Source organism: Mesoplodon bidens (assembly GCF_964165515.1).
Source record: "Mesoplodon bidens genome assembly, chromosome: 17".
Classification (NCBI taxonomy): Eukaryota; Metazoa; Chordata; class Mammalia; order Artiodactyla; family Ziphiidae; genus Mesoplodon; species Mesoplodon bidens.
The window spans coordinates 20,583,398-20,597,471 of NC_138174.1; the positions used below are offsets into that span (position 1 = coordinate 20,583,398).

At 39.8% G+C, this 14,074-nt stretch overlaps 1 protein-coding gene across 1 annotated transcript in view; it reads right to left on the bottom strand.

The window, feature by feature from the left end:
* Positions 1-4,766, bottom strand: part of LRRC63 (leucine rich repeat containing 63) — a gene marked incomplete at its 3' end in the record, with an annotated part of 49,857 nt that extends 45,091 nt beyond the window's left edge. Inside the window, exon 1 of the mRNA XM_081214694.1 lies at positions 4,478-4,766. Within this exon, the coding sequence (XP_081070820.1) occupies positions 4,478-4,562 (85 nt within the window). The 5' untranslated portion in view covers positions 4,563-4,766. The remainder of the gene's footprint in view (positions 1-4,477) is intronic.
* Between the last annotated feature and the right edge of the window lie 9,308 nt (positions 4,767-14,074).

Sequence of the window (14,074 nt, forward strand, 5' to 3'; positions counted from 1 at the left end):
ACATACACATCTATCCACTGCGGGTTTTTTTAGATTATTTTCCCATATAGGTCATTACAGAGTATTGAGTAGAGTTCCCTGTGCTATTCAGAGTGACATTTTAGATATGACACCAAAACAACAATCCGTGAAAGAAAAAATGGTTAAGTTGGACTTCATTAAAATTTAAAACTTCTACTCTGTGAAAGACATTCTTAAAAGAATAAAAAGACAAGGCATGCACTGAGAGAAACTATTTGCAAAACACACATCTGATAAAGGACTTGCATCCAAAATAAAGAGCTCTTCAACTCAACAATAAGAAAACAAGCCAATGAACATAGCTACTCCAGTTTTTTTTTTTTACATCTTTATTGGAGTATAATTGCTTTACAATGTTGTGTTAGTTTCTGCTGTATAACAAAGTGAATCAGCTATACGTATACATATATCACCATATCCCCTCCCTCTTGTGTCTCCCTCCCACCCTCCCTATCCCACTCATCTAGGTCACAAAGCACTGAGCTGGTCTCCCCGTGCTATGCAGCTGCTTCCCACTAGCTATCTATTTTACAGATTGCCAACAAACACATGAGAGGATGCTCAACATCACTAATCATTAGAGAAATGCAAATCAAAACCACAATGAGGTATCACCTCACACCAATCAGAATGGCCACCATCAAAAAATCTACAAACAATAAATGCTGGAGGCGGTGTGGAGAAAAGGGAACCCTCTTGCACTGTTGGTGGGAATGTAAATTGGTACAGCCACTATGGAGAACAGTATGGAGGTTCCTTAAAAAACTAAAAATAGAACTACCATATGGCCCAGCAATCCCACTACTGGGCATATACCCTGAGAAAGCCATAATTCAAAAAGAGTCATGTATACAATGTTCATTGCAGCACTATGTACAATAGCCAGGACATGGAAGCAACCTAAGTGTCTATCGACAGATGAATGGATAAAGAAGATGTGGCACATATATACAATGGAATATTACTCAGCCATAAAAAGAAATGAAATTGAGTTATTTGTAGTGAGGTGGATGGATCTTGAGTCTGTCATATAGAGTGAAGAAGTCAGAAAAAGATATTACTGTATGCTAACACATATCTATGGAATCTAAAAACAAAAATGGTTCTGATGAACCTAAGGGCAGGACAGGAATAAAGACGCAGACATAGAGAATGGACTTGAGGACACGGTGGCAGGGGTGGAGGGCGGGGGATGGGAAGCTGGGACGAAGTGAGAGAGTAGCATTGACATATATACACTTCCAGCTTTCTTTTGATTAGTGTTAGTATGATGTATCTTTATCCCTTTACATTTAATCTATCTGTGTTTTTATATTTAAAGGAAGTTTCTTGCAGACAATATATAATTAGCTCTTGTCTTTTATCTACTCCGACAGTTTCTATCATTTAACTGGCACACTTTAGACCATTCACGTTTTAACGAATTACTGACATTGTTGGCTTAACATCTACCACATTTGTAAAGTTTTCTATTTATTGCAGTTGTTTCACTTCTTTGTCTTTTTGAAATCTTCCACTCTTTTTCTGTCTTTTCAGGTTTTAGGTGAGAATTTTATGAGTCAGTTTCTCTCCTTCAGTTTCATTCCTTTCTTAGCATATCAGTTATACTTATAAAATTTTTTTAAGTGGTTGCCCTAGAGTTTGCAGTATACACTTAGAGCGAATCTAAGTCTACTTTCAATAAACACTACGCCACCTAACGGCAAGTATCTTTTAACAGAATAGTCTCGGTTCTTCTCTCCATTCCTTATAACACCGCCGTCTTTCGTTCCATTTATCCTTGTGCTATAATCACCCAGTACATCGTTGCTATTCTTGCTTAGAACAGAGACTTACCTATTAGATCAAGTGAGATCACTTATCCTTCTCTGACACTCTTCTTTTTTTAGGTAGACCTGAGTTTCTTTTGTTGCTCACACGGTGTGGAATACTTTCTCTTACTAACCAATTTAAATCATTTTCCTTTTCCAAAGTCTACCTTAAACCTTATACAATCCACCCTTCTTGATGAACACAACCCATACTTACTGCTCTCATTACTTAATTCAACATTTAACACCTCCCATGTGCTAGCTGTACACATAGTGCTGAGGGTACAATCACACAGCACAAACCTTACTACCATCGAAGATCTCATGATTTAATACAGAAACTAGGCAGGTAAACAGTTACACTAGAGAATAAGTGCTCAGTAAGGGGGTAGATAGGGGATACTCTGGGACCATAAAGGTAAGCACTCTGACTGGGTACAGAGAGAAGAGGTGCTTAGGGAAATCTGCCCAATGAAGATGATATCTGTCTTCTCAATTTAGACTTCCCTATTTTTTGATACATTTCCCCATCCCCATGATTTCTTTTCTTTTTCTTCTAGTATGTTAAAATTCCACTTTTCCTATAGACTCCTCTGCCATCAAAAACTACACGGGTCTCCTCTATAATTAAACATATTTCATTTCACTTTCACTAATTCCTCAAGTCTTAGTTCACACCCCATTCCTGCCCCAGGGTTTCTCACATTTATGAAGTACTACTGTCTGTACCATTAATTGGGCATAAATTCTATGCTCTTTGTATTGTTATCTAAGGTTCTTACTGTATCTCATCTTTAGAGTTTAACTAAAGTTCTTGAAAGGTCCTGAAAGGCAGGGACCAGATCAATTGTGTCATTCATTCCCTACAGCATTTAGCATTGTATGCAAACTGCAGGTATTTGTTTCAGGTTTTTATTTCAGTGTTTGAATATTCATTTTTATAAATTATATCTCGGTCATTTTAAGTATTCATTCATTTATTCAAGGAGTATTTTGAACATCTGCTATATGCAAAGCACTCTGCCAAGAACCTTTGGAGACACAGGATTACTAATAGTTAAGGTCATTGAATCTCCATGTTGCCAAAAGCAGGAAAGCCCCCCACGAAAAGGAATTATCCAGCCCAAAATAGCAAGAGTGAGAAACTCTGTACTAGAGGATAAACTTCAACCAAAAGATAAACGGAAAAACTACAACCAAAGAACTAGTAGTGAGCAGTATATCTACATAACTGTGGGTATTATTATTACAGAACAGATTGTAAATGCAGAAATGTAGACCATTATAGAAATGTAAAAATGATATAACAAAAGTTGGTAGGGAAAGTGAGAGAGGAAATTGGATGTAACATAGGTATGTTGATTCACACATCTTTAATAGCCATGGATCAAAAGGTAATGATTTAGCATTGTAAACCAAGTTACAGACTAGGCACATTTGAATAGTATAAATGTCGACACTAAAATAATTAATATAATCAACTAAAATCGGGGTAGAGGAGACTGAAAAGGGGAAAAAGAGGAAATATGCTAATTTTACCATTGCTTATAAGTAAGGAGTTAATAAATACCATATACAGAAATAGAGGATTAAGGGTATTATATAAAGTTATAATCATAAAAGTGGCTCATCTTTACTTCACAGCACTTATCACGGGTAATTTTACATTTAGTTGTATGATCATTGGATCCCACCAGAGGGTAACTAAGAAAGAGGATTGGCAGACTTGGTTTTGCTCACTATTATATCTCCAGTTCTTAGCACTGTGCTTATAAGTACACTCAGTTCTCATGATTTGTGGCAGTTCCGTTCTGTAGTCTCAGTGAGCACTGAGCTATCCAACACTGAACCATTACTTCTTGGGAAAATACGGGGTTAGGTTCCTGCAAGCCTCTGGTCTCAACATTATCAGCAGCTAATCAATACATAACCTTGTTTTATATGTGCTTCTATTTAAAGACACTTTATTTAATATAGATTGTTCATTCATTAACATTGAACTCTCAGCCAACAACACTGTAACTCAGGCCTGAAGGAAGCTTCTCTAAGGCATATATTTTCTCCGTAAGGCACATCACAGCCTTCTTGTACTATACCTAGGGGCTATTTTAGACGGTTAAATCACCAACAAAAAAGTACAGAATTCAGAAAACATGGCACTAACTAGACCAGGAAAAGGGCAGTTATTTATAATATGAGAGCTAAAACAAGAAGGCACAGCCATATCTTTCTTTGACCTCAGCTGGGAACATGTGTGTTTTCAATGCCTTGCATGTGTCCGAGAATTATCATATATACCCCCCTCCTGCACAGTTTCACTATTATAAAAGGACTGAGAAAGAGCTCTATATACTGCTCCGAAGTGTTCTTCATGGTATATTTTGGAGCTAAAAAGACAAAATATAGTACAGTGTACTGATTGGGGGGTTACAAATAGATTCTAGCAGTTAGGTAAATTCACTCCTACAGAATCCACAAATGATGAGGATCAACTGTACTTGTAGAAATGAATTGGATGTTACCATCTTACAACAAACATTTGTAAGTTGCTGGTTATTAGTGAGTGTCCTTATTGTGATTCTGAGCTGTGCAGGTTGAGCAACTTCTGTAAAAAATAAAGTTAAACATCTGAGTAATGCACATACCTGCACGGGCTTTCTTCTGGCATAAAGACGGCTTAGGGAGATTTGGAGGTAAGGGCCTTCTAAGAAGTTGTGGATGGTTTTGCATTTTACTAATAAGCACTGTTTTTCACAGCTATTGATTGAGAATTGAAAAGTTTTTGAATATGTTTGAATTGTTGCTGAAAAATAATTAATTCGAATGCAGATTACATCCTAATGAAACTTGTTCTGCACTAATACTATACTGGGTCCAAGCAGAATTTCTATAAAAGGAAAAGAGGGTAAGAAAATAATTTCGTAAAACTTCTAGAAAGAATCTAAATAAAATTTAGGTTTATAATTAATACAAAAGTTAAAAATACTTATACTATTACCAATCAGGATCATTCTAAAATTTCACATGTTAGCAAAGAGTTCAGTCAGTGTTATTTCAGCTAGTAAATACTGATTTTCCAGAACAGTAGAACTGACACTCATTTTTTTTTCTACCTCCAAAATATTATCAGTTTATAAATTTGGAAAGAGTTTTTGGTCAAAAAGGTGAGGAAGTCCTTCCATGGCCTCTGAAGACCCACAATACCTAACTCTTCACAAATAAGTTGTTTCCTTTCTGTAATAATGACTTATTTTAAATTTCAACCACTACACTTGGGCCATAACTATTTAACCCAAAAAATAAAATGATCTTCAGTATAATGAGATTTTCCAGGATCGCAGTCCCAATTAGTACTGTTTTAGAAATGATGCCAGAAGATAGAACCAAATATGTGTGCTTAGTCGGGACAATATCAAAGTGCCTGGGACATCACTATTCCGTTGACAGTCTAGACGGGTACGCTCCGGAGCTGCACAAATGGGCCGCTTTATCCCCCCAGGATGACTTGCACACAAGCACTCAAGGTATGCTTCCTGGTAGTACGTCCCTCTTGATGCCTGTAATTTTCCGTTCTTATTATTGGAAGATGCTTGGAAACGTTGGACTCGTACGCTCTCCTTTAGGGCAATCAGCTGCTTCTCAAAACAATCAGCTTTTCCTTTTTTTATCTCCTCTTCCTGGGAATTTAGGCAGGTTAAGGTCAAGTGAGGTCGCAGGTCTTCCCGCGTATATGCTGTCCGGAAAGAAAGCACCCAGGCCACCCTCACCCAACCGCCAGGTGCGACCCCAGACCAAGAAGACAGGCCCTAGCAACCGGATGCCGATAAACCCGTCCCGGCCGCCGGATGCGCAGGCGCAGGGGGGAGGGCGGGGCCGGGCGGGGAGCGCACCCGCCCGCGGAGTACTGCGCAGCGGGTCCCGCCCAAGCGGGCGGCGCGCGCGGAGGCCGTTCGCTTTGCACAGCTGCTGTGCCGGGCTGCAGGAGAAGCCCGCTCCACGTGCACCTGCTGTACGGAACCCCGTGGTGACAATCGTTATTACTGTTTTTATTCTTAATGACAATGACCACTATTATGTATTTACTTTCCTCGCTTGCAAGGTGCTTAACTCGGGTGTCTAGGGTCCGGGCTGGCATTCTTTCATGCTGCACTTCTGTGCAGCCGGGTCCCGGGGCTGATTTTACAGGGCCCCCGAATAGCGAACATTCTGTTTTGTTTCTCTTCCTTTAATGCAACCTGTTTTGTCTTTCTGATCCTTTAAAGTGCCTGGATGAATAGGAAATGTGTAGGCATAGGGGCATTAAGGATCCAAGAGAGCTTTAAAAGAAACCCATTTCTCACTGTCCTAGTTATTTGTTCTGACTATCGTGTTGTGACTTGTGTCCTGTGTCATGTTGTTGATGAACCTGTACGTACTGTGATCGATACATCGTGTGTGTTTGCATGTATGCGCATGTGTTTCTCTGGAGATTTGACGGAGAAAGTGCGAGAGAGAAAACTCATTAGGTAGGTGTGTAAATCCCAGCTCAGAAAGTGAAGTCGATGGAGCTACCTTCCAGTCTTGTGTTTTGTTTTGTTTTGCTTTATTTTGTAAGTACAAGTGTAGGAACTTTAGTACACTTGTTGGAAGATGAGACTTGTGTGTAAATCTTTGTAACTTTGGGATCTTTCAAGATTTACTCCCTAACCAAGTCTTCCTTTTTCTCCTTAGGAACAAGCATATATTTTTAAACAGTCAGTGCAAAAAGTGGAAAAGTAAAAAAGTATTTCATCAGACTCTGGGAAATATTCAGCACCTTGTTTTCCTTTCTACGTGGTTTCTTTTCCTTGTAAGATAACTATGTCCCAGTTAAGCTGCTGCCCAACACTATGAATTTATTCCACTTTTAATCCACTGCATAGATTAATTAGCTTCTCAGAAAGCTAAGAATGTTGACAATAGGCAGGTCTGTTTGCTAGGTTTTGTCTCAAGTAATATGTGTTGTGCATATTTTGCAAGTGTGAAAAATGTTTATATTTTTAACCATAAAAAATATTTATGTTCCAATAGATAAATTGAGTCAGGTTCCTATCCTCTTAAAAGTTGTTTGAACCGTGAGAACTACTGGGATTCAGTTTTACTGACCAATGCTTGGCCTTTAAAATTTATGCTTAGTATTGCATAGTCAAAATCAAAGCGATGCGCTTATCAGTAGTTTTTTTTTAAATGCTTTGTCACACATGGAATCAGGCATCAGGCTTCATTCCCTGCAGATTTCTTCTAGCAAATAGCAGGCAGAAACTGGGGCTGTTTAATATGTAACCTCCTTAGGTGTGAATATTTTGTCTTCCACTACTTACTACTTCTGTTACTTAGCACCAAACATGTAGGTAAATGAGATCGTGATTATGAAAATTAAATTCATGGCTTGGTGTGTTTTATATGCATTTATCAGTTTTTCTAACACAGATTACGTGCTTCATCTATGGAAATTATGTACAAGTTCAGGCTGGATTTAGAAAGTACACATCACATTCAATTTGGATTCTTTAATTATTTTTATTTAATTTATTTTTAAATTTTGGAGGGAAATATTGCTAGCTCAATCTCCTTTTCTTTTTTTAAAATAATCATGTCTCTTTAAATAATACAACTCCCTCTGATTTTAAGGGTCTCCTTCACTTGATATACAGTACAGTCATCCTTTTTGTTTGTCGCATTAGCTGTGTGATGAAGCTTGTCAAACTGAACCACAGCACTTTTAGCAGACTATATTAAGGAGGCCACAGTAATGGTGAGTGCCAAGATTGTATACATTCTGCGGGTTTTTTTGGTTTTTTTTAATGTTGCTAAAATGAGATAAAAGCCTTATGCACAAGCAACCCTACGCACCCTGCAGGTAATGCTATTGATTTTCCTAACGAGTGGGGAGTACTTGGGGAATCTCAGATTTGCTGTTGGTGAAAGGACACAGCTCTGTTGGAATGGTGTAGAAACTGTTGCTGGAAATCTTCACTGTTTTCTATATACTGCTCTATTTGTTTGTTTTCCTTTTAAACAGGATGGAGGTTTACAAAATAGTTTGGTCAGTGTAGATTCAATTTAGCATTTTACTTTATGGAAATAACTGCAGTGATCTGTATTTTTGTGCTCATATTAGTTTTTAGAAGTTCTTTTTAAAAAATAGTTATTTTTGAGAGCACATTGAATAAACTGTTGAGTCCCCAGGGTAAACCAAGGCACAAAAAGCTTTTGAGAAAGAGGTATTTTCTTGATCTGAGTTTACCTGTTTTCTTATATATATACTGAGAAATGTCTTTACTCTTAACCAGTCACAGTGGCTTAAATGTATACTTTTATTTCATGTGTTTTCATGCTGCTGCATAGAGGACAATTTTATATTTTCTTAAATGTTAATAAAGATATTTTGAAGAAGCTGCTTTTCTTTTTACCTCTCCTATCTCATTGCAAAGGCAAAAACTTCGTTTCTGTTCTTAATTATTTTGGGGCCGGTTATTTCGTTTTTTCTTTTTGTCTTTCAGGATGATAGTCCAGGGATTTTTTTCAGAAAAATCATTATTAATAAGGAAAGGTCATGCAACCTGCATCATAGAATTAAGAAAAATTCCCAAACATAGTGAAAGAACAATGTCCATCTGTTATAAAAGCATATTCATGAATTCAGCCATTCACTCCAGAATGATTTATTGGAACCTGTGTGTAAGGCTCTTTGCTAGGTGCTAAACTTTAAACTTTATTAAAACAACATGTAATGATTCATTTGAGGCTTTATAATTTTAGACATTAAAATGAAATTTTAAATCTTTTCAGTCTTTATAGTTAAGACTACTTGAGGCTTTTTAATTTTTTAACATCTTTTTATTATGTTGCTCGGATAGAATACTGTTATTTATTCACACTACCCCGAACACTTAGGAACAGTTCTGTATTTCCTTAGTTTCAGTGATTGTTTTAGACTGTCTACACCCAGCTGATACTAGATATCTGTGTATATTGTATGACTGTGTCCTTCACCAAAAAAGGGTAAATAATACTTGTTTCCTTAATGTTAGGTTGACTAAGCAACATTGCCTTTCATTGCTGTGAGTGATGAAATGTCAATGGTGGTTACTTACCATGTGGAAGGCACTGGTCTAAGTGTTGATTTTATGTTTTATCTGACTCCACAGTTCTCATGTTAACTGAAAATTCTATTACCTGCATCATATGTCAGTCAAAGGCAGCATAGCTCAGCTCGGCTGGGTTCAAATCCCTGGCCGTTACTTGATAGCTCTGTGCCCTTGGACCAGCTACTCAACCTATTAAAGCCCCTGTGGTTTCTTCACCTGTAAAACTGGGGGAAAATGGTACCTGACTCAGGATGTTGTGAGGATTTAGAGAGAGAATCTAGGTCAAGGACTTAGGTTCATGCTGGGTACAGATGAGTCCTCATTAGATGCTAGCTGTTAAAAACAAATAGCTCAGATTTCCTATCTGCGTTGTCCCTGCTTTATGTGATTATAGTTGATGTTAACCAAAGTATTTGGAGTGTTGAGGGGTGAATCCTGGGCATTTATCCATAAAGTATCACACTTGCTTTGCTAACGTCTCTGGTATGTTGGTGAAAGAGGTCTGCACCTCTCAGATTGTGAACAAATGTCATGCATGCTCCAGGGCACGTCCCTATATTCTGTCACTGGTCCTTATACCCCTCTGGGCCACAGAGGAGCCATGGGACAGCTCATGCCTGAAAATGTCCAAGTGCAGTGATGTGAGTAAAGAGACCTTGACCTGTGTCATTCACGTGAGTTGAGTCCGTGAGCTGCTGTCAGCGTTGAGCTGGACCGAATCCATGATGAATGTCAACCTGTGACCCAAGGATGAAAGCTGCCTTGTTCTTGGTGTCCTCCAGGCCAGCTGGTGAGCCAGACAAAAGTGGAAAAGGCCAAAAGGCTGTAGTGTGACCCACCTCAGAATTGCTAGAGGGAAAGATGTTCTGAAAGCATATAATTTTTCTCAGGTTTTTTCTAAAGTGCTCACTGAACTTTGGGAGAATAATCTACTGGGACTAATCCTTGGGACTAGCTAGGATTTAGCCCTAAACTTACAAGGAGCATGTGCCATACCCAGGAGGTGTAGGAGCTGCATGCCTTCTGTTCAGTCCTCAAAAAAGACCTCTAGCATGTAGAACCATAGGTAAGCAGAAATGCTTTGTAATTATTTACTCTTCATTCTAAGGCAAATAGCAATTTATGATCTTAAACAGTAAATATGGTGGATTTGCTTTTCAGACTTATTCTGCTTTATGCTGACAGTCCTAAGTGTAATGAGGCCTGGGGATGGCAGGTGGGGAAGAGCACAGGTTGCCTGCACATTGTCATGGTGCTTTATATTCTCCGTGTTGGTGAAGAACTCACATTTCTTACACCACAACGGGACTAACAGAACCATCACTTTTGTTTCAGTGTCACACAGTGAGTTTAGTATGCTTTTGACAGTTCTTCAAGAGTTACAACAATCTCAGTCCCCCCACCCTTATGTTTTGATGTTGGAGATTATATCAGGATTGAACTTAGTAAATCCCAGGACACTGTTTCTTTTCTCACCCTGTTCCTTCATTTCCTCTGCCAGTTATTCCAGGTGAAGTAATACCCTCCAATGGAAGAGATACGGTGTCCAGCTCTGTTCAGGAGCCATGGGGCTTTGCTCTTCCCTCCACCGCAGTTCCAAGCAGAGCAACTACCCTTTTATCTGTTTGACATATTAATATGGCTCTGCTTAAGACTTGCTTTAAAGAAGAGGTTCAGTAACTACAAGGATTTGCATGCAAACCACCAAATAGCATGAGAGTAAGTCTGTGCTCCTGCTTTTCATCAGATGGTACCTCGTCCTGAATCGTGGACACCTTGCATGCCATTGCTGGTGGGGTACCTTCCTTGCACCCACGAACCCCACACTACCCACCCACCTGCATCAGACCCATAAGGAGATACCTCTAGTCACACTTTCTTTCAGTAGGAGCTAAGGAAACCAGACCATCCCCTTCGTCCCCAACACCCACTTCCCAAACCCAGACTCCTGGCATTGAAAAGGATTTGCATCCAGAGGAGTTGTACCTTCTCATATCACTTTGCCCAGGTGATCCCTTTTGGGAGGAGAAAAGCATCTCATCCTCACACTCACTCTCTGCTTCTTCTCAGTACATGGTTGGGAGGCACTTGATGTCCCCAGTGAATGGAAAAGGGACTTATGGGGTCAGTGAGGAGCTAAGCTGATAGACCACAGTGACTGAAAGTGGAACCACAAGTATAACAAATCCGGCTTGTCACCATTTGCTTAGTAGGAATTAGTTAGGAACCAGAATGGCCAGTTTTGCTAATCTTGTAGTGTAAGACGAGCTGTAATGAATTAGAGCAGCTGTGATTTTTAGACCCACACCTGAGGACTAGACTTGATCCAGAGTGGGGTTTTTTGTTTGTTTTTTTAAATATCCTCAAGGTTTTTATTTATTTATTTATTTTTGGCTGCATTGGGTCTTCGTTGCTGCACGCGGGCTTTCTCTAGTTGTGGTGAGCGGGGGCTACTCTCTGTTGCGGTGTGCGGGCTTCTTATTGTGGTGGCTTCTCTTGTTGTGGAGCAGGGGCTCTAGGCACGTGGGCTTCAGTAGCTGTGGCACGTGGGCTCAGTAGTTGTGGCTCGCGGGCTCTAGAGCACAGGCTCAGTAGCTGTGGTGCACGGGCTTAGTTGCTCTGCAGTATGTGGGATCTTCCCGGACCAGGGCTTGAACCTGTGTCCCCTGCATTGGCAGGTGGATTCTTAACCACTGTGCCACCAGGGAAGTCCCCCTATTTTTCTTCTAGAAATCCTGATTTAAGCACCTATCAGCTGTGTATAAGAGTGTTTATGGGCCTCCCTGGTGGCGCAGTGGTTGAGAGTCCGCCTGCCGATGCAGGGGACACGGGTTCGTGCCCCGGTCTGGGAGGATCCCATATGCCGCGGAGCGGCTGGGCCCGTGAGCCATGGCCGCTGGGCCTGCGCATCCGGAGCCTGTGCTCCGCAACGGGAGAGGCCACAACAGTGAGAGGCCCGCATACCGCAAAAAAAGAAAAAAAAAAAAAAAAAAGAGTGTTTATTTCTCTTCATTCTAACTGATCCTGGGAATTAGTCAATTTTTAAGCTTTGCTATTCTAATAGGTGGGAAATAACATCTTATTTTTTTTTTTTTTTTTTTTTTTTTTTTGCGGTACGCGGGCCTCTCACTGTTGTGGCCTCTCCCGCTGCGGAGCACAGGCTCCGGACGCGCAGGCTCAGCGGCCATGGCTCACGGGCCCAGCCGCTCCGCGGCATGCGGGATCTTCCCGGACCGGGGCACGAACCCGTGTCCCCTGCATCGGCAGGCGGACTCTCAACCACTGCGCCACCAGGGAAGCCCACATCTTATTTTAATTAGCATTTGATTATTAATGAGCTTAAACATCTTTTCCTCTGTTTATTACTGAATGTTTTCTATTATAAATGACTTATTCTAGTCTCTTGCCTATTTTTACATTTTAGTATTTATTATTCCCTCTGGTGATTTTGAAGGGAATCTTTGTATAGTATAGATACCTAATGTACCCAGTTTGTCTACCTCAGCTATTTAAGATAAGACATAAAGTGGTTACATATTTGGGCCCTAAAACCAAACAGGCATGGTTTGAGTACTGTCTCCACCATTTACTAGTTGTAAGACTTTGGTCAAGTTTCTCAACCCTCTATTAATGTCCACATCTGTAAAATTGGGACAGTAATGGCGCCTACCCTACATAGAATTGTTGTGAAAATTAAATGAGAATGTCCTCAAAGTGCTTTAATACAGTGCTTTGAGTATTGAAAATGCTCAATAAATGTCAACTATCATTTTTTCCCAATGATAATTCCAGAATCTAATAGTATAAAGAAAAGGCTACACTCCTGACCATTATTATTATAATTACATATAACAGTGACTTTCTTTGTTGCTAAATTAAACTGAAATGGAACTTGTGCCCTTCCCAAAAATTATATACATATATATATATATATTCATAAAGTTATTTTATGCTTGAGCATGTGTAGTTTGTTTCGTTGGTTAGAAATCAGTGCTAGGACTTTCAGTCTATGTGGCTATTAGTGCTGATGTGGACAGCCTTCTACCCACCTCAAATACATAGAAATGTAAGATAAAATATGTATGAGATGAACAGAAAGGGAGATCCCAGGTGTTGATACAAAAAAATTTAATGGCAGTGAAGTAAGGTCGAGGTGAAGCCATGGTACTCCACGGGGGTATCCGACGTGGAGTTTTAGGAGCCAGGCACTGGGATTGTACCACTGACACAGGAAGTAAAGATGAGCTCTCTAGTCTGCAGTGGGCAGAGAACTGAATCAAAACACCCTGAATAAAGTTGAGAGCCTCAAAACTGAGACCCATCCTCTGGAGCTAAAAAATCTACACCTTAGCCAGTGAAGTGTCAAGGAAGTTGACCATAAGGCTGGGCAAGAAATATGCGAATATTGGACAAAGTAGGCTCTCATGGACTTATTTTTTAAGGATGCAAAGAAATGATTCATCAAGATGACATGCCAACATGAGACTGCACCTAACAATGTAACTTCTAAATACATGAAACAAAAATGGACAGAATTACAAGGAGATGTTATTGATACATTCATTTCTAAAATGGGGATTTTTTAAAAACACGTCTCTCAGTAACTAAGAGATCAAGCAAACAAAAGAGTATAAGGATATAGAAAATTTGAATAACCCAATTGATAAGTTTGATCTGATAGACGTATATAGATAACTGTATCCAATAACCAGAGAACACACAGTCTCTTCAGTACACAAGAAATATTGACCAAGATTGATGCTTACTTGGCCATAAAGAAAATCTCAGCAAATTCTAAAAGAATATTTTGCAAGTGTCTTTGTTCTGGCTGCTATAACAAAATTGCCATAGACTGGTGCCTAATAAACATTTATTTCTCACAGTTCTGGGAGCTGGGAAGTCTAAGTTCAAGGCACCAGCAGATTCGATGTCTGGTGAGGCCCGTTTCCTGTTCCATAGATGGCTGTCTTCTGCTGTGTCCTTACATGATGGAAGGGGCAAGGGAGCTCTCTGGGATCTCTTTTAAAAGGGCACTAATCCCATTCATGGGAGCTCCACCCAAAGGCCTCACCTCCAGATACCATCACCCTGGGGATTAGGTTTTAACATATGAGTTTTGAAGGGACACTGACA